At 39.2% G+C, this 21,939-nt stretch overlaps 1 protein-coding gene across 5 annotated transcripts in view; it reads left to right on the plus strand.

Moving 5' to 3' along the window:
• FAT3 (FAT atypical cadherin 3) overlaps positions 1 to 10,527 on the plus strand; it is a 621,727-nt gene extending 611,200 nt beyond the window's left edge. For 2 of the 5 annotated variants that reach the window (XM_079105519.1, XM_079105516.1), the window contains 4 exons: positions 1,268 to 1,381; positions 3,442 to 3,501; positions 4,226 to 4,261; positions 4,899 to 10,527. In XM_079105519.1, coding sequence (XP_078961645.1) covers positions 1,268 to 1,381; positions 3,442 to 3,501; positions 4,226 to 4,261; positions 4,899 to 5,521 — 833 coding nt within the window. In that variant the 3' untranslated portion in view covers positions 5,522 to 10,527. Of the gene's footprint in view, positions 1 to 1,267; positions 1,382 to 3,441; positions 3,502 to 4,197; positions 4,262 to 4,898 lie in introns of all 5 variants that reach the window. The other 3 variants (XM_079105520.1, XM_079105517.1, XM_079105518.1) reach the window with 3 other exon arrangements.
• Positions 10,528 to 21,939: the final 11,412 nt, after the last annotated feature.

Raw genomic sequence — 21,939 nt, forward strand, 5'->3', positions numbered from 1 at the left:
GATCATTTGTCATTTTATTTCTTGTGTTCAGGGCTAAGCTTGTGTATACGTTGTGCTTTGCTGAGGCACATCTTCATATTTTGTGGTGTGACTGTTGGGGGTGAATTTCTCCCTGGCGTCTCTCTATACTTGCATGAGTTGTTTATCCAACTCATCATTTTGCTGTGGTTTCAACATCTGACAGCAGATGCAGAGCCATCCTGCCTGCTCCTGACATCACCCTTTATGGTCGAAACAGTGATTTCTGTGGCCACGAAGAACAACTGTTCCTTAATCACAAGTCCAAGGCTCTTTGTACCCTGTGCTACGTGATGATTTGCAGCTTTTCCTGGTGATCATTTTCCACCCCTGCTTCGTGAAATGACAGCTTTATTTCCAGAATCCACCTCAGGCCAAAACTCACATTTCCCCCCAAAGTATTGTTGGGTTTTATTGAATACATTTCCTTCTTTGTTAAGCAAGGCAGAGTTAGCTGGTGAGACGATCTCTGGGCAACCAATTCATTTTGCACTTGACAACCTCAAGATATGAGCTGTTTTTATAGCTTCCTTTATTCTGTCAAATAAGAAAGTAGTCCTGATGTTTTGTGTGTGTGTGTGTGTGTGTGTGTGTGTGTGTGTGTGTGTGTGTGGTGGAGGGGGGTCTGGCTATCTTTGTATAGCAAAGAGGGAGGAAGTATGTGGCTAACGCACATCCACACTGCTGACTGCCCTCCTGCCAGACACAGTACAGAACATTGTTATTCCCAAAAATGATACCACGCTGCCCTCTAGAAGGCAGAACTTAAAACTCCACTTGCTCCCCAGAGATGGAAGCCAGGATAAATGTAATTGCATTCCTGCCTATAAAATATTTATACCCCTATTTTAAAAGTAATCTCATTTAACCTGGTGTTGACACCACCTTGGTTCATGTAAATGATGTAAATTCAGTCTGAATGGCAAAGAGCAGTGTAGCCACTTCATCCTCATTTCACTCTTCATGAAGTCGCTTCACTTTGAGGAGGGAACAGCTACTTTCAGCTGTCAGCTATTTGGAAGCTCATTTACCACGGGTTAAAGGTTTCAAATCCATAATGTAAATCACTTGATTGACAGACCTTGGCCCCCTATGGCACAATCAATTTTCTATTGTGCAGCTAAGTTATTTTCTCGAAGCAAATGAAAGAGCCCCAAGAAGTGAACTAGGTTGGGGTAGGAAGGCCAGACTGAAAATATGCACAATGTAACCAGTGTCATTTTTGCTTTCTCTTTGGCTGTCTGTGAAGACAAAGGGGTTGATGACCCGGGAGAAGTGACCTGCTTTGCAGGCAGTAATAAAGGCAGCAACTCTGAAGTTCAGTCCCTCAGCTCCTTCCAGTCAGATTCTGGTGACGACAATGGTAAGGAGGCTTCAGATTTGTTCCAGAGGGTGGGTTCTGCTTCCTGTGCTGAAAGGCAGTGGTTTAGGGGAGGGTGATGTGACTTGCTTTGTTTCTTGATTTGTTCTTGGGTTTTGAGTGTGTTCACCAGCTTTCTAATTGACTTTATTGTTGAGTTTCATTGCCAAAGGAGGCTCTATTAAGCTGCAGCTCAGAGCAGACCCAGGAATCTGCATCAGGAATTGACCCTTTGATTTGGTTCTAGAGAGAACCACCTCATGCCAAGTATGCCTTTTAACAAATAGGCTGATATGTTTCTTTTTAAAATTTTATCAATGATCTCTTCCCTTTTCACTGTATATCCAACCTCCCCAACATGAGAAATTTGACCAGAGACAAGACTGTCTTCCTATAGAACCAGTGACTTCTTCATTCCGTTGAATCTTCCTTATAATCATTTGGGGTCCTAGGCTTTTGGGGACTTATTTTAAAATTATGAACCTGCTCTTCAGAAATATGCACATCTACCCAGAATGCAAGTCCTTGTAGTCCATAGACAGCTGTAGTGGCACCAAAGTGGCTACCATGGCCTCTGGTGAACCTGTGCTATGGAGAGGGTGGGAATGCTGGACTGGGTTTGCTGAGCTGAGGAACCACCTCCAGAAGATGGATTGTTCTCCATAGAGCAGAAAGGGAAGTAAAACTGCTATAAAATAGTGAATGTTTACCATATAGTAGCAAGCTGGGAATAATGTCAAGTAGTCATCCACAGCAACAGGTGGCCTTACCTTGATTTATATTTTAGGTCATTTTTCCATTTACCAGCAACTGACAAAAATTGGATATATTAATTTATGTTATCATTCAACCCATGAACTCTTACTGAGTTCTTTTTGTGTCCTGATTCATTTTCTGGGCATTATATACACAGAAGTGCAAACTGAAAATGTCACAGTCCTTACCTCTAAGGTGAATACAAGAGCAGTGAGCTCCAAGATCATAGAAACATCATGAAAGTATAATAGTCTTCTTTCACCACCCCCACCCCAAATCTCTTCCACTTCCTTGCCCAACATCTGGTAGTCCTGACAGTACATAAGCCTTCGTTTATCTGTAAACTGGGATAACGAGCTCATATAACAGTGGATTTCTTCTGACCATTCTTAGGTCAAAGGCACAGACTTTTGACCTTTGTTTGTCTTCATGCATCCTGCTTTTCTCATCCCCACTCAGAAGAATAGCTGTAACTAGTTTGCATTTTATAAAAACTCCAAGAGTATACAGTTTCCAAACTCCAGGCAGCAACACTAGCAATAATCCCTGATGGACTGTTATCACAGGTTCTTAAAACTTTGCACTTGCCTTTTCATGTTTAACATTCTAGACTGGTCTTGATGCAGAGAGGTGGTGTTAGAACCTTTCATCAATTTTTTTATGCCCAGTTACCTCTCCATAAACTGTGGGTGTCAGTCCCTAAAGCAACCAAATTGATCAAGGGATCTCCTTCTTGAGTCTATTTGAGAGACCAGGTGCTGACTTCTGTCCGAACCTTAGCATCAGGAGCCAGGCCTGGAGTTGGTCTGAGCTCCAACTAGCAACTTACCATGAGTGTGAAGCCATCAGATTTGCAAAGGTTATTGGGTTTGGAGCAGCATGATTGACCAACAACTAATTATCCCTGGGAATAGTGAGGTCTTTCTCTGAGAGCCTTTGGGAGTTGCTAATGAGAAATTAGTATGAACTTGATGAGCCACTGCCTTCCTAGATTGATTTTACTGGGTCATGAGGTGTGAATTTATGGCCTTGCAATCCCTGCCACTCACGCTTTTCAGGAGGACTGTCCCGGGACTTGCTGCTGTTTTTCTTCCCTTCCAACAATCCCCGGGACCCTGTAGATAAAAGTGTCTATGTCTACTGACACATTCCCTAAGGATCATTGCAGAGAATGTGTTTATGTGCAGTACCACACCTTGTTGTTGTTGTTGTTGTTGTTGTTAAAATTATTTAACTTGTGTTTAAAATACACTACTAACCTGAAGCTGTCCTTCCCCTCCCTCCCATCTTCTTTTTCCTGCCACAAGCATCCATAGTGACTGTCATTCAGCTTGTCAACAATGTAGTTGACACTATAGAAAATGAAGGTATTTACTTTATTTTCTTCCATAGCATGTATTTGTGTAAAGAGTTATCTTAAATTTTTTTCTTCCATGTTAATTTATACTAGGGGTGATTTTAATAAGCAGAGGGAATGATACTCAGGGGGTTTTCAGTAAGATTTTGGATGCTTTTCTATAAATTGGAATAGATTTAATACTTTTGAAAAAATTCTTGTCCATAATTTTTTAAACAAGTGGGTTCCTCTTCTTAAAGCTCCCTTCCAAATGAAGGATAGCCAATTCACTGGAATTCAAATTAATATTAAATTCATTCTTATGGTCAACATGTATTCATTGAGCACCTACTGTGAGTTGGGAATACTTGTGAAGTCATCATACTATGGGGATTAGTTTCAATCAGGTAACTTTTATTAGTGATTTAATAAAATTGGGGTATGATATATATGGGATTTATCTTTTTATCTCCTAAATGGGGAATTTTTTAAAGCTAAACTTAGTCATAGCCCATAGTTCTTTTCTTTTTATTTTTTTTAAGAAAATCTTTTTTATTGGTTAATGTTAATCATACAGAATAGTGGGTATCATTGTGATATGTCTCTATATGCATATAACATAATAGAGTCCACAGTTCTCTAGGATCATCTTTTTTTTTTTTTTTTTTTTTTTGAAGTCTTCTAAAACATTCTGTTTTATCTCCCTTGACATGACTTGTACTGTCAGATTTACTTTTCACTTTGTATTTAAACAGTGTCTGTCATGGACCAAGGACAGAACTACAACCGAGGTGACTGTGCCACAACCCCAGCATAACATTTTATTTATGCATCTTGCATTGCTGAGTTCATTCTTACCCTGTCCCAGTCCCTCTCCTTACATCTTGTCTGAGTTCCTCTCTATGAACTTGGCATGTTTCAGGCATCCTGTGCTCAGTACTGGAGGTGAAAGCTCCACCAGCATTCCTCTGCAGGCTTATCCCCTGTGTGTGTGATTCATCTCTCCACCTGTGCACTTCCTTGCCTTCTGTGATCCATGGTGCAGTGGATCCATCTCTCTCTGCGAGCATGCTGCCAGCCTGGCTATGCACATAGCATGTGGAGAGAATGAGGGAGTGGGGTTGGGGTCAAGGGTCCTAGGAATGTGCTCCCTCAGCAAACCCTTGCTAGTCATCTCTCATGCCATGGCTGAGTGTGAGGCTTTGCTGCAACCAGGCACCATCTCTCCAGTTGCCATTGCTTTGTTCTCCCCGGGTCAGAGCATGGTTGGCCCTGATAAACCCTTGTAAGAAGCATGCAGGTAACCCTGGCTTCTGAGGGTCTCCTGGATATTAAGAATTGCATGGCATGTCCCTTCTCTGTTCCTTTCCCAGTCCTGCCCCAACTCCACTCTGGAGGAAACTAACTGTCATGGTGTTTCTCTCACAGCCTATCACTGGGACACCTCTGACTGGATGCCAGGGGCCCGCCTGTCAGACATAGAGGAAGTGCCCAATTATGAGAACCAGGATGGAGGGTCTGCACACCAAGGCAGCACACGGGAATTGGAGAGCGATTACTACCTGGGCGGCTATGACATTGATAGCGAATATCCACCCCCTCATGAAGAAGAGTTCTTGAGTCAGGACCAGCTGCCCCCACCACTCCCTGAGGACTTCCCGGACCAATATGAGGCCCTACCACCCTCCCAGCCTGTCTCACTGGCCAGCACACTGAGTCCAGACTGCAGGAGGAGGCCCCAGTTCCATCCTAGCCAGTACCTCCCCCCTCACCCATTTCCCAATGAAACGGATTTAGTGGGCCCACCTGCCAGCTGTGAATTTAGTACTTTTGCCATAAGCATGAACCAGGGCACAGAGACCATGGGCCCAGCAGACAGTGTGTCTCTGTCCTTGCACAATTCGAGAGGCACCTCATCCTCGGATGTGTCAGCCAACTGCGGCTTTGAGGATTCTGAAGTAGCCATGAGTGACTACGAGAGCGTGGGGGAGGTCAGCCTCGCCGGCCTCCACAATCCCTTTGCGGAGACCCAGCATCAGACCCAAGTTTAGAGCACATGTTCCAGATGCTTTGCTCCTTGTGTCATGGAATAGTGGAAGGAGATCGGCTGGGTGTATGTCTCCATGGAGAGTAGTCTGTGGACCTATGGTATTTTCCACAAGTAACTTCTTCAGGAGTCACACTGTCACCAGCAAGCTTGGTTCTGATCAGGTGAAGAGAAAGGCTCAGAAATTGTTTCTGAGAGGGAATTGATTACCTTGCAGGAGCACCTGAATTCATGGCTAAGAATGCAAGGGAGCAGGGTAAATGACCTCAAATTAAACTGGAGATCTTGTATGGTTCTGTGTAGTATTGTGCCCTGGAATGTGTGACAGCATCAGCCCTTGCAGTATTAATAACTGGCAACAATCAGGGAGACATTGTTGCATGTAATTTTGAGCCAATGAAATGAAAATAGTAGTAATGGTTGTTGGAAAAGTTAGTCTCTTAGGTGAAAGAAAAAGAGAAACATTAAATGAACAAAGAAATGGGCGGAAGGCCTCTGAAATCAATTCTATTTTTTTTAATAAGCTGCCCAATTTTCAGCTATAAAATTAGGTTTGAGTAACATGATTAGTATGCTGTTATTTTTGTTTGTGTTAAGCATCCAATATAACATAGTTGGGTTTTATGTTCTTTGAGAAAGTTATCAACGAAGAGCAATATGTGAGGCTGGTTGTTTCATCTTGGGGGTTGGGGAGGTTAATGCTCAAACATTTGAAAGAAGGTGATTATCTTTTTTTGTGTTTTCTGGTAAATATTCCTGCCAAAACTACGATTCTAACATTGCTGCAAAAATTGGCTTCTGTTTGTATATTGTTCTCCAGAATAAGAGATATTTAGAAATTTAAGTAGAATTCACAAATTTGGGGGAAGGGGGGAGGAGAGAAAGATATATTTTCAAATTTTCAGCCTGATAATCACAGTTCTTGATAATGCAGATAAAATATGAGTGTCATTCTAAATTGGTAGCATTGTCATTATAAATACAATTACATTTAAAAAGAAGAAGAAGGTAGATTAGTTATTGTGTATAAATTATAATAGTGTGTGTGTCTGGGCCTATGTACAAATATGTGCTTGCACTCAGTAAGGCTGCTCTTGAGGAAAGCTGATATGAAGGTTTTAGGCAGTGGACCATGTTGAAAATCCTGCCAGCGAGCAAGGTGTACCTTCCAATTTTTCTGATCTCTTTGATGTTAGAGGAACATCAAATGCCGTATTTTACTCTGATTCAGTTAACTTTATTTTGGTACTGCCATTTATATTAACTTAAAGCAAAACTGTGCTTTTTAAAAACAGTATTTTATAAGTTTCCAAAACTAACCTCAATTTGAAAAATGTGTAATGTTTATTTACACCCTGGGGGTTTCCTCCCATCTGACATGTGGGCTTTGGCCATGACTTTCCAAAAATGATAGGAGAATCATTCTACTGGAAACACATTAACCCAATACTCAAAAGTTCAAGTTGACAGGTTGAGTGATTTTCCTCTTTTGCTTCAATCAGATTATGGCTACTCATGCTGTGGCCATGGTAAATAAATGCATATTTGCACTATCTTGCTTGATGAGCAAGTCTCTGTGTCCACCATTTCTGATGACATCTGGCATTGGTGTGTAAATTGTACTGTCCTGAGTCTGCATGTCGTCCACACAGATGTGTTTTTATTTGTTTCAATCGTGTTTAATCCACTTACTTCTTTATAGAAGTCAGTGTTTCTGAACTTGTTTCATGAAAAAAAATTCCTTTTCATTCCCAAACTTCCCAATTAAGTGCATATACTTCACAGGTTTTTCAGCCTTTCTCTTCCTGTCTCTTGGTCAGACCTACTCACGGAGGCATTAATCCACACTGTGGTCTTGAAATAAATGAATTTCACTAAGGCTGCTATGGAGAATAAAGTCTTTGGTATTTTCCTTATGTAAGAAACACATTTGCAAGAATCACAGAGAAAATGACAAACTAATGGTCTAGAATTGAATCACTGCTACACTTTTAAAAATTCAATGACATAAAAACCATCAAAGTAAAACTAACAATTCATTTCTTGCCCCTAGGAAATATTAGAAGGAGATTAATGCAGATGAGTCACTACTGCTTACACAGCACCTCTTCCAGGGGCAATGCCTGACTGACACTGTAATGAAGGCATAAATAGGTCCTAATGCAGTTGTGAAGTCACCAAAGAAAATTGTGCCCACACTTGGCTGTGACCTATAATAAATGCCTCTTTCTTCAGTGTATCATGCCCTGATTCTCTGCAGAATATCTTTGCAGCTAAATATATACCAGACAAGCAAGTATTATATTTTGATTCGTTATCTTTAAATACATGATATCTCCTCATTTTATGGAAAATTAGATTTCCCTGTAGATTACAAAGTGGTTTGCAGTCAAGCCAAGGTGGAACCAGATAGGATCATCACTGATTCAAGGAGCTGGAAGGGTCCTTAAGATTTACTAGTTCAATGGTCATATTTTGTAAATATGAAACATAGACATACCCAGAGTGGGGAAGAGACTTGCCCAGGTTCACACAGGAAGGTAAGTAGCTGAATAAGGACCAGAACCCATCCATTTAGCCAATTTTCTCTTTACATTGTTCGCCACTAAGCTGCCTTGAGCACGGCAGCCTCTTGCTTCTGATGAACCCTCTGACTTCCTATCATTCCTTCTTTGGAATATGCAAGAAAAGAAAACTCATGGAAAATATTTCTCTGGAAGCCTCATGATCCTTGTTTCCTTGAAGCATCCCCAACCCACAGAAAGGTATTTTTAACAGAATTCACACATTTCTTTGGAAATTCATCAAAATGCTGCTTTTGCCAAATGAATGTTTCTCAAATGGGAATAGAATGATAAGTGCAAAGATGAACTCAGATCAGTCATCAATTTACCTACTAGGTGCATTTTTTATTGTTGTTTTTATTTGTTTATTTTCTACCCACCAGCACTGGCTGCTGTTTATCCCTACCCCCTCCATCACAATGAACCACACAAAAAATAATTTAAGCCAACTAGTGTCTTTCCCTTTTTTCCGACATGCATGTGCCACCTCCGGGAAGCCATGTTCCACAACCTGTTGTAGGCACTTTACTTACATTGCACACATTCTGGTTAGGTTGAGAGTAGCTGGATGGTTGGCATCTGTCATGCAATAAGCAGGAGCTACGAGGCAATAAAAGATGAATAAAGTACGTGTTAATGTATTTCCTTTCCTCTACAAGTATTTTGCTGCTGAGTTCTGTTCCATGTCAGCTTTCCCTGCATCCTGCCCATTTCTGAAATGCCATGGTAAAAAACTCAGTAATATAACTAGGTCAAATCCATGAATCTGAGGTTTGACCTATCAGAGAATGTGTAAAGGTCTGGAAAGGGAATTTACTCTGGGATTTTCCAGAAATTGCCCTTGGAAATCACTAGTGCAACCTGGGGACCCCAAAGCATCAAGTAGAGCATATAGCCCACAGGCCTTCTTGATTACTTCACATCCACCAGCCCCACTAATGCTGTGTCTGCATCATCAGAATCAGGGGGTCTGAGCAAAGAGATGATGAACATAAACCAATTAAGACCCAGAAGTCAGGTGTGTGTGAAGCAATTCAGGAAGTTCTCGTCATTTTGCATAGATTGTCTCAGATAATTGTCTGGCCTCTTCACTTTACTACCCTTCAGTGCACAAATACTGTTAAAGTGGTTAGGTTTTTATGTTTCACCCTTTTGGGTTCAAACCATGGGAAATGGTGATTTGAAGAGGCATTTCTTTAGCATTATCATTTTGTGTGATCTGTGAGAAGGTGGTTATGTATTTTTGCTGGTTTGTGTCCCTGCAATGTTCAACTGCACATCATTCTGATGAAAACCCACAATGTCTTTGAGCTCCTGGTTATATAATGCTGGGGTTTAAAGTCGCCACATGTAGGTTTGGCATCAGTTAATTATTTAGCCAGCTGGCTAAGACAGGAAAAGAATAAGATATTTCTTTCCTTATGTAATAATGAAAAGCAATAATTACAAGTATGTAATAATACACAAAGGCCATAATTAGTCTCTTCCAATGTTTAGGATGCACTAGAGAATCGTATAGTCATTTGGAGTGTGTTTGGACCCATTAGTATGTACTGTAGTACCCTTCCAGCGAGCAAATACCTGAATTGCTACTATTTAACAATTTTATGAGCCCATACTACTGCATTTCGGGAGTGACAAATGTGTTTGGAAATGGAAGCAGTTCTTTTTAAGCACTGTATCAGAGATCGTCTTGTACATTTACCTGTTGCAAACAGGTTGGTTTGTAAAAGATGTATGTTTTGGTGTTTAAAATGTTTATAAAATTGTATATAAATGGTTTCAATTTCCCAGGCTTTTGTAGATACTATATTTGATGCCTATCAGGATGCTTTAATTTGGAGGGTCGAATATAATTCTAAATCATCCATGCTGTTGGTCTGCAAACTTTTGAGGTAACTACACACACACAAAGAGGATTTTAGATTTGAAAATGATGTTTTGTAATCATTTTGAATCATACTGTAATCTTTCTTTGGTTCTGTTTTCATTTTAACTTTGTTTTCAAGAAAATGTTTTTATTGACCTTTCTTTCAAGATGAAAGTGTTTTACCCAGTTATTAAGTAGCTGGTTTTTATGCCATTTCAGAGTCAGAATGAGGTGTATCATTTCTTCACACACATGCGCACTCACCTAAAATTGCACACACATCACACACCAAACTTTATGCAAAGGGGAAAGCTAACACTTGAAGTGACTCTTATCCCTTATGGAAATGGATTGTTCCTGCACATATTGCTATTGGCAGTATTCAGTCTTGTGTTCTTTTTCTTAAAAAAAAAAAAAAGAAAGAAAAAAGAAAGAAAGAAAGAAAAGAAAAACAAAACAAAAATGACAAAAAAAAAAAAAAACCAAAAAACAAAGAAACAAAAAATCCAAACAGTGTACAGGTTTGTAACTGCCAAAATTTGATGGTTAAAAAAGTTTTCAAGTAAAAAGAAAAAAATGAAATCAACCATTGTATTGAGTCTTCTTAACTGTCTCCTTTTATTTGTCCTTGGTTAATTGCTCACCTGGCACTAAGAGTACAAGACATAGTGGAAAAGTCAGCATCAGCTCTTTGGTCCTAGCCTGCCTCTCAGAGAAGGTCTCTGGTTTGCAGGGGATAGTTTTGTTTTGTTATAATTTTATGGCATCTTTTTTTCTCAGAAACTTTTTAAAGACTCTTCTGTGTTCTGGTGCACATGTGTTGACATCTTTTGTAGCTTCTTATTGAGCACATACCCTGTGGGGCTTTTCCTGATAATAAGAATGAAAGGAGTGCTGGAGGCTAGAACAAACAAGGTTCACAGAGTTCCAGTCCACAGAAATTTCTCCTAAGTGCTGCAGAATATGCCCTCTTTGTGCTACTGCTCCTTGCAAATGACTGCAGCTAGGTATTGGTCTTCTTCTCCCTTGAAATCTTTATTGATTTTAAGAACTCACCTTAGGTAGCCCTCCTATAATGCAATCCTCTGACAACTTATCTAACCCCAGTGCAACACAGGTAAGTGTTTAACAACTGGCTGAAAGTGGAGGGAACACCAATTTGTGCCATGTGCCAATTTCTATGGTGAAAATACTCTATTGTGGCTGACTTAAAGCTACCAAGCTAATGGGAACTGGCTCAAAAGACTACTGAGTCTTGACAAACGATAGTCTCTCACAGGCAGTAAGGGTCAACTTTCACACATTGAAGGCGCCCACGTATACCATAAGCTATTTTTAAGCAAAGCAACATCATCATTTTCTTGTATCCAAGATTCCCAATATATATCTGCACCAAGTGGGCCTTTTTGTTTTGTTTGTTTGTTTACTTTTGGAGTACTGGGTGTTGGGCCCCAGTGAGCTAAATCCCCAGCACCATGCCCGTTTTTTGAAATTTTGAAACAGGGTCTCACTGAGTTGCCCAAGCTGGCCTCAAACTTGCAATGCTCCTACCTTAGTGTCTGGGATTATAGGTATGCACTGCCATGCCTGGCCCTCATTAAGTGATTTTGATTGAAAAATTAATCAGTGATGTCCCCATCTAAATCCTCTTGTCCTCTGAAATTTTTCCTCATTTTGATAAATTTAACAACTTCAGTGAGAAGGATTTAGAGAGACAGGTATAGAAAAGTGTCCTGCTTTTCAATCCCACAGTATGTGATTATGAACTAAGTTTCAGGGAAATATATACATGCGTGTCTTTTATGTGGTCACTCTTTGTAGGAAGAGAATTGGTATAAATCTCTATGCATACTTGAAAAATAGTAGGAAAATGCAGAAATCTCAAGAAGAAGCAATGATCTCTTGGGAGAAGGGGGATGGAAAAGATAGTATATGTCCATCTGCATTCTCTGCTGGTTCTTCAGGATAAAAGGGCTAACTCCTAACTTGGAAGTAGTTCTCTGGAGATTGATTGATTGATTGATTGATTGTCTGTTCTTTGCTCGGAGTGCCCAAGATCTCTCCCAGCTCTGATGATTCACTAGGAGGAGTCACAGGACTCAGTACATAATCATACTCAGAGCTATGATAATTACAATGAAAGGATTCAAAAAAATTTTTAAAAAGGTGCATGGAATGAAGTCTAGAGGAAACCAGACACAAGGTTCTAAGGGTCCTCTGCCAGTGAAATCACATGGGTTCCACTTAATTCCCCTCTCTCTCAGCAGCAAGTTATTACAGTATGCTGGAAATGTTTCCAAGCAAGGACATTGATTAGAGATTTAGTTTTTCTTAAGGATGGGTTATGCTAGCTACCTCTGCCTGGGATGTAGCAAAACTTCAGACCCCTAGAGGAAAGCAGGTGTTCAACATAAATAGTATTGTTTGCACAAACAGTAAAGGCTTAGCAGGTCACTCTTACCTGCTCTGAAAGTGGTGGGAACTCTTCCAAAAGTTGAGTTCCCATGCACCAGTCACAGACCAACCTTCTAAGCAGGCATTTCAAAAGATAACAGTCAGATCTGTACGTTACCTTCTTATGCACACTTCGTGTAAAATTTTCACCAAATGACACTCCTGTTTGCCCAAACTCTTATCAATGAACAACTCCCTTTTCTCCCAGTTACACTGTGAATAGATCCAAACCCTCAGAGCGGTCCCCATGGTGCTGCTTCTCACATCTTTACCCACCTTCTCCATGGAAACAAAGGAGCTGGCTAACAGAATTCTGCCCAAAGCATCCTAGGTAAATGCAAACCAGTCAACAGAATGATTCTGTCAAATCAGTGCTTTGTGCAAAAATCATTCTCTAGCTATTAGTTCTGGACAACTGGTAGTTTCTGTGCATAAAAAGGCAGTTTTCCAACTCAGATGTACAGCTTGAGCATTTTGGTCTAGTTTTGAAAACTGTTCCATTTCTGTCTCTATTCTTTTTAAAAAATTCTAATTAATTTTCAGACAATTATGCATATGACTTTTCTGTTTGTAATAAAGTTTAGAGCCATCTAAATATCAATAAGTGACAACTTGGAACAAACTCAGTTTATTATACAAATGGTATAATAAACTGGGTAAGAACAAGTGTCTTAAAAACAGAAAAACTTGAAGGATTTTTTGTAAAAGATTTCCTTCAGTTTTTTGTGCTACAGGTTAAGTGTCCCTTATCCAAACTGTTTTAGACTGAAAGTGTTTGTTTGGGATTCAAATTTTTTTTAAATTTTGGAATATTTGCATATATGTAGTGAGGTATCTTGGGGATAGGACCAAGCCTAAACAAAAAGTTCATTTATGTTTAATGTATACCTTATACACATAGCCTGAAGGTAATTTTATACAATATTTTTACTGAACCTGCAAAATCTGTCATATGAAATCAGGGTGGAATTTTCCAACACTTGGTTATCATGTCAGTGTCCAAAAAGTTCAATTTGGAGGATTTCAGATTCCAGATTTTTACATTGATTCCTCCCCCCCCCCCTTATTTCCAAAGCAGTACAAGATCATTAAAAAAATGAGAAAGTGAAGACAGGACAAAAAATATCATGGAGGACCCATAGATAATGTGTGGCTATGTCTTAAAAAAAGACCATCAGGCCAGGATCAGTGGTGCATGCCTATAATCCCAGCAGCTCAGGAGGCTGAGGCAGGAGGACTGTGAGTTCAAAGCCAACCTCAGCAACAGTGAGGCGCTGTCTCTAAATAAAATACAAAATAGCGCTGGGGATGTGGTTCAATGGTTCAGTTCCCTGGTAGCTGCTCCCCCAAAAAAGGACCTCAATCCCTGGTAGCCCCTTCACCCCCCAAAAAAGGACCATCGGTTCTTTTTTTTAATCACAATATATTTTTTCAGGTTATTTTCTATGTAGATATACACTTAATAAACATACTTCAAGAATGTTTAAAACTATTACTCCGAACAATACCTGACTACTTTCTCATGAAGATAGAAACCCTACAAAACCTTTCAAAGCAAAGCATGAAGATCTCTGCACTTAGTAACTGTCTGTCTCCCATCACCTTCACCGTCATCATAAATAAGATCACTCTTTAAAAATATAGGAGGCATTTTTAATCCTTCATATTCAAATTATTCTCTTTTCAAGTGTCTTTTTGTGGTCTTCCCTGATCATTTTCTTTTTACATGTTCTATGATCAAACAGCTCTTCCATGCATTCTCGTGGCATTCCAAAAGATTCAATCAGCTCTCCTACATCACTTTTTCAGTCTTGGTGAAACTGTGCATCTCTGCAAAATGTACCTTTTTATTTGGCCATCAGTTGCACTGAGCTGGCACTGAGTTGACAAGCACACAAACAGCAATACTGACTTGGACCTGAGACTCCCGAACTAAGGAGAGATAAGAGACTAGAGACTGTATTGGCAAAATTTCAGTTCATTGCTGAATACTTTGTTAGTGGAACTATCTTTGTTTCTCACTCAACCTTTATCTATGAGGGGGTTCAGATAAGCAAGACTCCATATGTGTGTATATGGACTGAATGTTGTGTCTCTGTTTTAGTCAGCTTTTTCACTGCTATGACTAAAAGGATTTGACCAGAACAACTGTAAAGGGGGGAATGTTAATTTGAGGGCTCGTGGTTTCAAGGGTCTTAGTCTATAGAAGGCTGGCTCCATTCCTCGGGGCTGAAGGTAAAGCTGGACATCATGGCGAGAGAGGGTGGTGGAGGGAAGGAGCTCACATCACAGAGGTCAGGAAGCAAAGAGAGACTCCACTTGCCAGATACAAATATATGCCCAAAGCCATGCCCCAATTCCTACCTCTTCCAGTCACACCCTACCACTTCAGTTATCACTCAGTTAATCCCAATCAGTGGATTAAATCACTAATTGGGTTAAAACTCTTACAACCCCATCATTTCTCCTCTGAACCTTCTTGCATTGTCTCACACATGAGTTTTTTGGGGAACACCTCACATCCAAACCATAATACCCTCAAAAATTCATATGTTGAAACTCTAACCCCCACCCCCATGTGATGGTTATGAGCTCATGAGGGTGGAGACTTCATGAATAGGATTAGTGCCCTTGTAAAAAGGACTCCAAGAGTTCTCTCGCCCTTCTTGCTTCTTCCAGTCTGCAACCTAGAGGAGGACCCTTTCCAGAATTCAATCATGCTGGCACCCTGACCTCAGACATCCAGCCTCCAATAAAATTTTGTTGTTGATAAGCCTTCTAGTGTATGTTACTTCACAATAACACCCCAAACTGATTAAGACAAAGTACAAATGCATATACAAAGATGGGAGAGAGTTACATAATAGGATCCCTTTCTTTATTTTGTTATAAATTGTCCTAAAACTTACTGACTTAACAACAGCTTGAATATCTTTGCACATCCAAAACTATATGGCTGTATATGTATGCAATAATTGTATTGTTCACCATATCATGGTCATTTTATAAGTTATTAAATCATACTCTTATTGATGGACTGTTTATGTTTTGGTATTACAGATAATATTCCAATGAACACCTATGTGCAGATATGCACATGTGTTAGGATTTCTGAAAGTAGAATGTTTAGGTCAAAACAGATGTTCATATTTCAGTTTGAGAGTTCCTTCTCATTTTAATTGCCTTCAAAATGATTCCCCAAATAACAATCCCATAAATAGTTGCCCATACTATGTACATAGCCTGCCCCATTGAGTGCATGAAGATGGTCTCATATTCTAGAATCTTCAAACTTAATAACCTCCTCTAGATTCTCAGGAGACCCTGGGTTTGAGGACTGCTATGATTCATTGGTGCCACCATGAGAACTGGCCCGTTAGGCCTTTATGTCCATGGACACTGTCATCTGTGCTGTTCTCTGACAGCCCAGTGCATGCTCAAAGAGGAGGGCCAGATCCCTGTTTGGCACAACAATCAAGAACCTATTCTCTGAAGCACCAAACACGTGGATCTTAGGTCCTACATTTGGACAGGAAGGTCAAGAAAAGATACATTTTACCAAGAAAACATAAAGCAGTTTCTACACAGCATGAATGCTGAGATGCCTGATATCAGTAGTTCATGTCTGAATGGTTATTATTTTAGAAACTTTAACCTTGATATTGTCTTTGGGATGTAGGAAAACACAGGAGAGTCCATAAAACATGAAGCTTCCTAAGTTTGCATCAGCTGAAAATACAAAAGGAACAGTGACAGAAGGAAATTGTATTACTTATGCTGTGGAGTTAGGATCTATGTAGAAGAATGACACCCTGACAAAAGTCAACTCAAAGTGGTTCAAAGACCTAGGAATTAGACCAGAAACTGCAATCGCTAGAAGAAAACATGGGGTCAACACTTCAACACACAGTTATAAACATCAACTTTCTCAGGAAGACTCCTAAAGCTAGGGAAATCAGACCAAGAATTAACAAATGTAAAGATATTGAATTAAAAAATTTCTGCAGTGCAAAAAAAATAGCTATAATAATTCATAATATAAAGAGAGAATTTACAGACTGGAAGAAAATATTTGCCATCAACTCTTCTGACTGATGATTAATATCCAGAATATATGAAAAACTCAAAAAACTTAACACCAAATAACCCAATCAATAAATGAGCAAATGAACTAAACAGACATTGCTTAAAAGAAATACAGGTGGTCAAAAAACATAAAATGTTCAACATTCTTAGTCATGAGGGAAATGCAAATCAAAACTGCACAGAAATTTAATCTCACTTCAGTTAGAGTAGCAACCATCAAAAACACAAATAAATATACATGCTGGAGAATGCAGGAAAAAGGAACACACACTATAGGTAGGATTGTAAATTAGTACTAGCACTATGGAAATTACTATGGAGGTTCTTCAAAAGACTAGGAATAGTACTACTATATGATCAACCTATATAACTCCTTGGCATTTCTTCAAAAGAATTAACGTCAGCATACTATAGCGATATATGCACACCCATGTTCATAGCAGTGCAATTCACAATCTCCAAGTTATGGAACCAGTCTAACTGTCCATCAATACACAAATGAATAAAGAAAATGCAGTATATATACACAATGAACTTTTTTCTCAGCCATGTTAAATTATGTCATTTACAGGAAAATGGATGGAACTGGAGAACATCATGCCAAGTGAAATAAGCCAGACCCTGAATGTTAATGGTTGTCTTTTCTCTCATATGTGGAAACCAGAGAGAAAAGGGATGGGGGAAGGATCTTATGAAAATAGATGGAAGGAAGATGTGCTGGGGGGAGCTATTGGTCAAATACATTGTTGTATTGTGTGCTTATACTAATGTGTAACAAGTCACACCATTATGTATGACTCTAATGAATGAATTAAAACATGTGGAGGAAAAAGAAATAGGGAGAGCAGTAGAGAATGTGAATTAGGGAGGGCAAGGAAGTAAGGGAAAGGGGAGATCCTAAGGAATAAAATAGAGCAAATTGTTATGTGCAGGTATTAATGTATCACAGTGAAGCTTACTTTATATATAATTCATCAATAAAAATACTTTAAAACAGTGCAGACATCTATAATCCCAGCAACTCAGGAGACTAAGGCAGGAGGATTCCAAGTTTGAGGCCAGCCTTGGAAACTCAGTGGGACTTTGTCTCAAAGCTAAAACAGGGGGGTGGGGAGGGTCGATCAGAGCATTAACTTTAACTAAGGAGCTTGCTAAAAAACAGAATTCCAGACCTACTAAATCAGAATCTGTCTGTAAACAAGACCCCCGGGTAATTTATATGCACCTTAACGCCTGGGAAATACTACTTCGGAGTTTTTACTTGGACCTGATACTTACCAGCTGCATGAAATTGAAGGAGATATTTAATCACTCTACATATCAGTTGCTCCAGCTACAAGTTAGGTTCACTACAGGAAGACAGTGACATGCTTCACTCAAAGAACCTAGTACAGTGTCTGACAAATAATAAGCACTCAAATGGTAGTTGTATCTTATTTTTCCTAATTTTCATCCTGAATAAAAGAAACTTAAATAATTTCCAGGGTCCCATCTGGTCTGGTTGTTGGAGAAAGAGGATAATAATAATTTATTAAAATAATAAAAAAGAGCCAGATATAATGGTGCATGCCTGAAATTTCAGCAACTCAGGAGGCTGAATCAGGAAGATCACAATTTTGAAGGAAGCCTCAGAAACTTAGTGAGATCCTGTTTCAAAATAAAAAATAAAAAGGACTGAAGACATAGCTCAGTGTAAAGTGCCCATAGGATTAATCCCTAGTATCAACAAATAAATAAGAAACTGAAATAAATAAGAAAGTTAGTTAAACTCAGGTGTTCTGTGAAGTGATGTTTTCTGAGAGAATTCTTGGGAGCATTATCCAGCATCTTATTTAAATAAATGCATTTTATACAGATAGGCCATCCAGGGCTTTGATGGTTGCATATTGAGGCTCACCATCGCTCATCCAGGCATTTTCCAACGAAGCTGAGGCTCTGGTCAATTTTGGGAGCTACTTCATAAGACAGAGACTTTAAAGCTGCATCATTTCTGTGACCCAGAAAGAAATGGCATTTAACTAGGTCACAAAGGAAATCAGTGACAGGTGAGGGGATCTTGGTGTGGGGAAGGCTAACAGGATGCTTGCTCTAAATGGTAGAAAATCGACTTTGAATGAGATTAAAATGACCAAAAGGGCAGTAACTTTAGGGACAAAACTAAAATGTAATGATAAGATTTACTGTGTAAATAATTCACCCAGAACAGAAAAAGATTTAGGATAGGCTCTGAGCACAAAGGGACTTCTTCATGCCTCAGAATATAATTAATTAAGAATTCAGGATAGAAGGTAATTAGAGAAGCTGTAACCTAGAGGCACACTGCTGAATTATTCTGATCATTTTTAACAATGAGAAAAATTTAATTTCCTGGTCATGTGGCAGAGATGTTAAATTCAGATAATGTGAAGAGCAATGTTTATATAGTGCAGTCATCAAATTAAATTATTTCTTTTGATTTTGATTTTCCATTGAAAATCAGGATCAAATGATTGAATCTAAATCATGAAAATGTAGGAACTGAAGCATACTCAAGAGAAAAAAACACAAATTGTAACTGACTCTCATGTGGTCCTTAACACTAAGTGACCAGTGTTGCTTCCTCTAATTCTTGTGCATGTGTACGTGTGCATGTGTGTTTGTGTGTGCATAAAGAGACATAGACAGAGGGCTATGCCATGTGCAGATGGAAGCAGAGATTGAAGTGGTGTGTCTACAAGCCAAGGAACACCACTGAAATGCTGGCAGCCTCCAGGCACTGGGTTAGACTCACAGAACAGATTCTCCCTCAAAACACCAGAAAGAACTAACTCTGCTGACTCCTGGTTTTCGAATTTCTAGTCTCCAGGATTGTGAGTACAAATTTCTGCCATTTTAAAGACATCCAGTTTGATATTTTGTTATGGAAGCTCCAGAAAATTAATATTACTTTTGGTCTTATTGGAGACCTTGTCAGAGTTTCTTCTCTGAGTTTCTGAATACTGGGTTATACAACCAAATCTACCATACAGAATCAGGGTAGGGGTTAAATGAGATGATGCTCATATATACTTAGCACCTATGCCTGGCACATTCTGAGATTTCAGCTTCTCCTTAGTTAAGACATCTGGAAATAAGAAACACAAGCCTGTAGAGATAGCCATCGTCCCTGTCCTCTTCAGGCAAGAGGACCTCATCTATGCTTTCTTTTTGACTGACGAGAAACAAAAGTAATGCTCAATTGGTTTTTGTTGGAAGAGGAGCGCTCTCTGGCTTCCATAGCCCTAACAATTCCTGTTTTTATTTTCTTAAAGGTGTTTTGTTATTTCTATCATTTTTATAGCTATAATCACAGTATAGACATCATTTTAGACTCTTTCAGTCTATATATTTTAAACATTTTTTTTTTTTTTGCTTCCATAGTCGTCATCATTGAGTTTTAATGATTTGCCTTCTCTGTATTTGAGGGCTATGGATGAATTCATGCAAGATGGAAATTCCAAGCTGGAGAACTGAGAGGAAGGGGAGATGAGGAAAATCTTTAACCTTCTGAGGTTGGTGTCAAGGAGCATCACTGCCCTTTTCCCAAGAACGTCCCTAGAATGTGGCCTGCCCACTGGGTGTCTTATGTTTGGGGATGAGAACACTTGGAGATGTGGATGATACCAGGAGGCCACAGGAACTTTAAACAGAGAGAGAGAGAGAGAGAGAGAGAGAGAGAGAGAGAGAGAGAGAAAGAGAGAGAGAGAGAGAGAGAGAGAGAGAGGGAGAGAAAGGAACAGGTTCAAGGGAATCTGGATGGAGGCCTGGTGAATCCAAAATATCTAGCCTGGTGAGCTGGAGACTCCAGAAGAAATGTAATTCTATCAGTTAGCTGATAGAATTCCTTCCTTGGAAATTCTGTCTTTATTATATTAAAGCTTTCACTAATTAGATAAGACCCTGATTAAGTAAAGCCTTGTCTAGATGAGACCCACCCATATTATGGAAAGTAATTTCCTTTACTCAATTCCCACCAATTTAAATGTTAATCTCATCCAAACACATCTTCACAAAACAATACCTGACCAAAGATACAGAGAAGTGGACACATAAAGTTAATCATCACTTTCCTCAAGTGCAGGAAACCCTGCTCTCTTGACTGCCCTGTCCTAGAAATGATTCATGTTCTTTGTGTAGTTTTATTTTACCATATAAAGAAATCTATACAAATTATAAATCAGAAAACAAGTAAGGAAGAAATCCAAAATGTTTCCTATACCCAGCTAACTTCCCAGAGGCACCCCCAATTAATATTCTGCATATCCTTTCAGGTTTTTTTCTATGTATGTATTAACTTTGTTTTATAAATATGGGAGCTGGCTGTACATGCTGGGTTGGTTTTTTTGTTTGCTTGTTTGCTTTTTTTGGTATCAGGAATTGAACCCAGAGGTACTTAACTTAACCACTGAACCACATCCCCAGCCCTTTTTTTTATATTTTATTTAGAGACAGGATCCTCCTGAGTTGCTTAAGAGCTCGCTAAATTGCTGAGGCTGACTTTGAACTCACAGTCCTTCCTGCCTCAGCCTCCCAAGCCGCTGGTAATACAAGCGTGAGCCACTGCACCCAACTTGTACATGCTGTTTTGAAAATTATATTTTTGTACTTCACAGGATCCCCAGAACATATTTCCATAATCTGCATGTTCTAATATCCCATTGAATGGATGCATTCTAATTTTTTTAATAATATCCATATCAATACACATTTTACATTGTTTTTAGTTTGGGACTATCATAAATAGTACTGTAGTGAATATCATTGAACCTATCTTAGCAATCCTGTTGAATATATTAAATGATAAAGATCTAATAATAAAATTGCTAAATCAAAGGATATGCCCATTTTAATGTTGCCAGACATAAATTAACAGATGATTAACAAATATCGAGCTGGGCACAGTGGCACACACCTGTAATCCCAGCAACTTGGGTGGCTAAGGTTGGAAGGAGGATTGCAAGTTTGAGGCCAGTCTGGGCAACTTAGTCAAATCCTGCTTCAACCTAAAAAGGTAAAGGACTAGGATGTAGTTCAGTGGTAGAGCACCTCTGAGTTCAATTTCCAATACTGGGGGGAAAAATGGGGTGGGGAGGAAGGAAGAAAAAAAAAAAAGTTTGTTGAATTGATTTGAAGAGGCAGAGTTCTCAGACAACAAAGCAAAGAAGGATAGGCGAGAGAAATGGAAGGAAAAGGAAAGAAGAGAGATTGAGAAATAGGTGGAAATATTTTTAACCCAATTTGCATTTTGCTCTGCTGCTGCCTTAGTTAAATAATACATTGTACCTTTGAGGGTTGTGCAAATTACTTTCATGAGATAAGCTCCACAAAGGCAAGACTCTTTGTCATTAATGTAATCCAAACTCTTAGGACAAAGCCTGATCTAAAGAAGATGCTGGATAAAAATTCGTGAAATAAATGAATGCAAGAAAA

The sequence above is a fragment of the Sciurus vulgaris genome (assembly GCF_902686455.1).
Source record: "Sciurus vulgaris genome assembly, chromosome: 11".
In the NCBI taxonomy this organism is placed as follows: domain Eukaryota; kingdom Metazoa; phylum Chordata; class Mammalia; order Rodentia; family Sciuridae; genus Sciurus; species Sciurus vulgaris.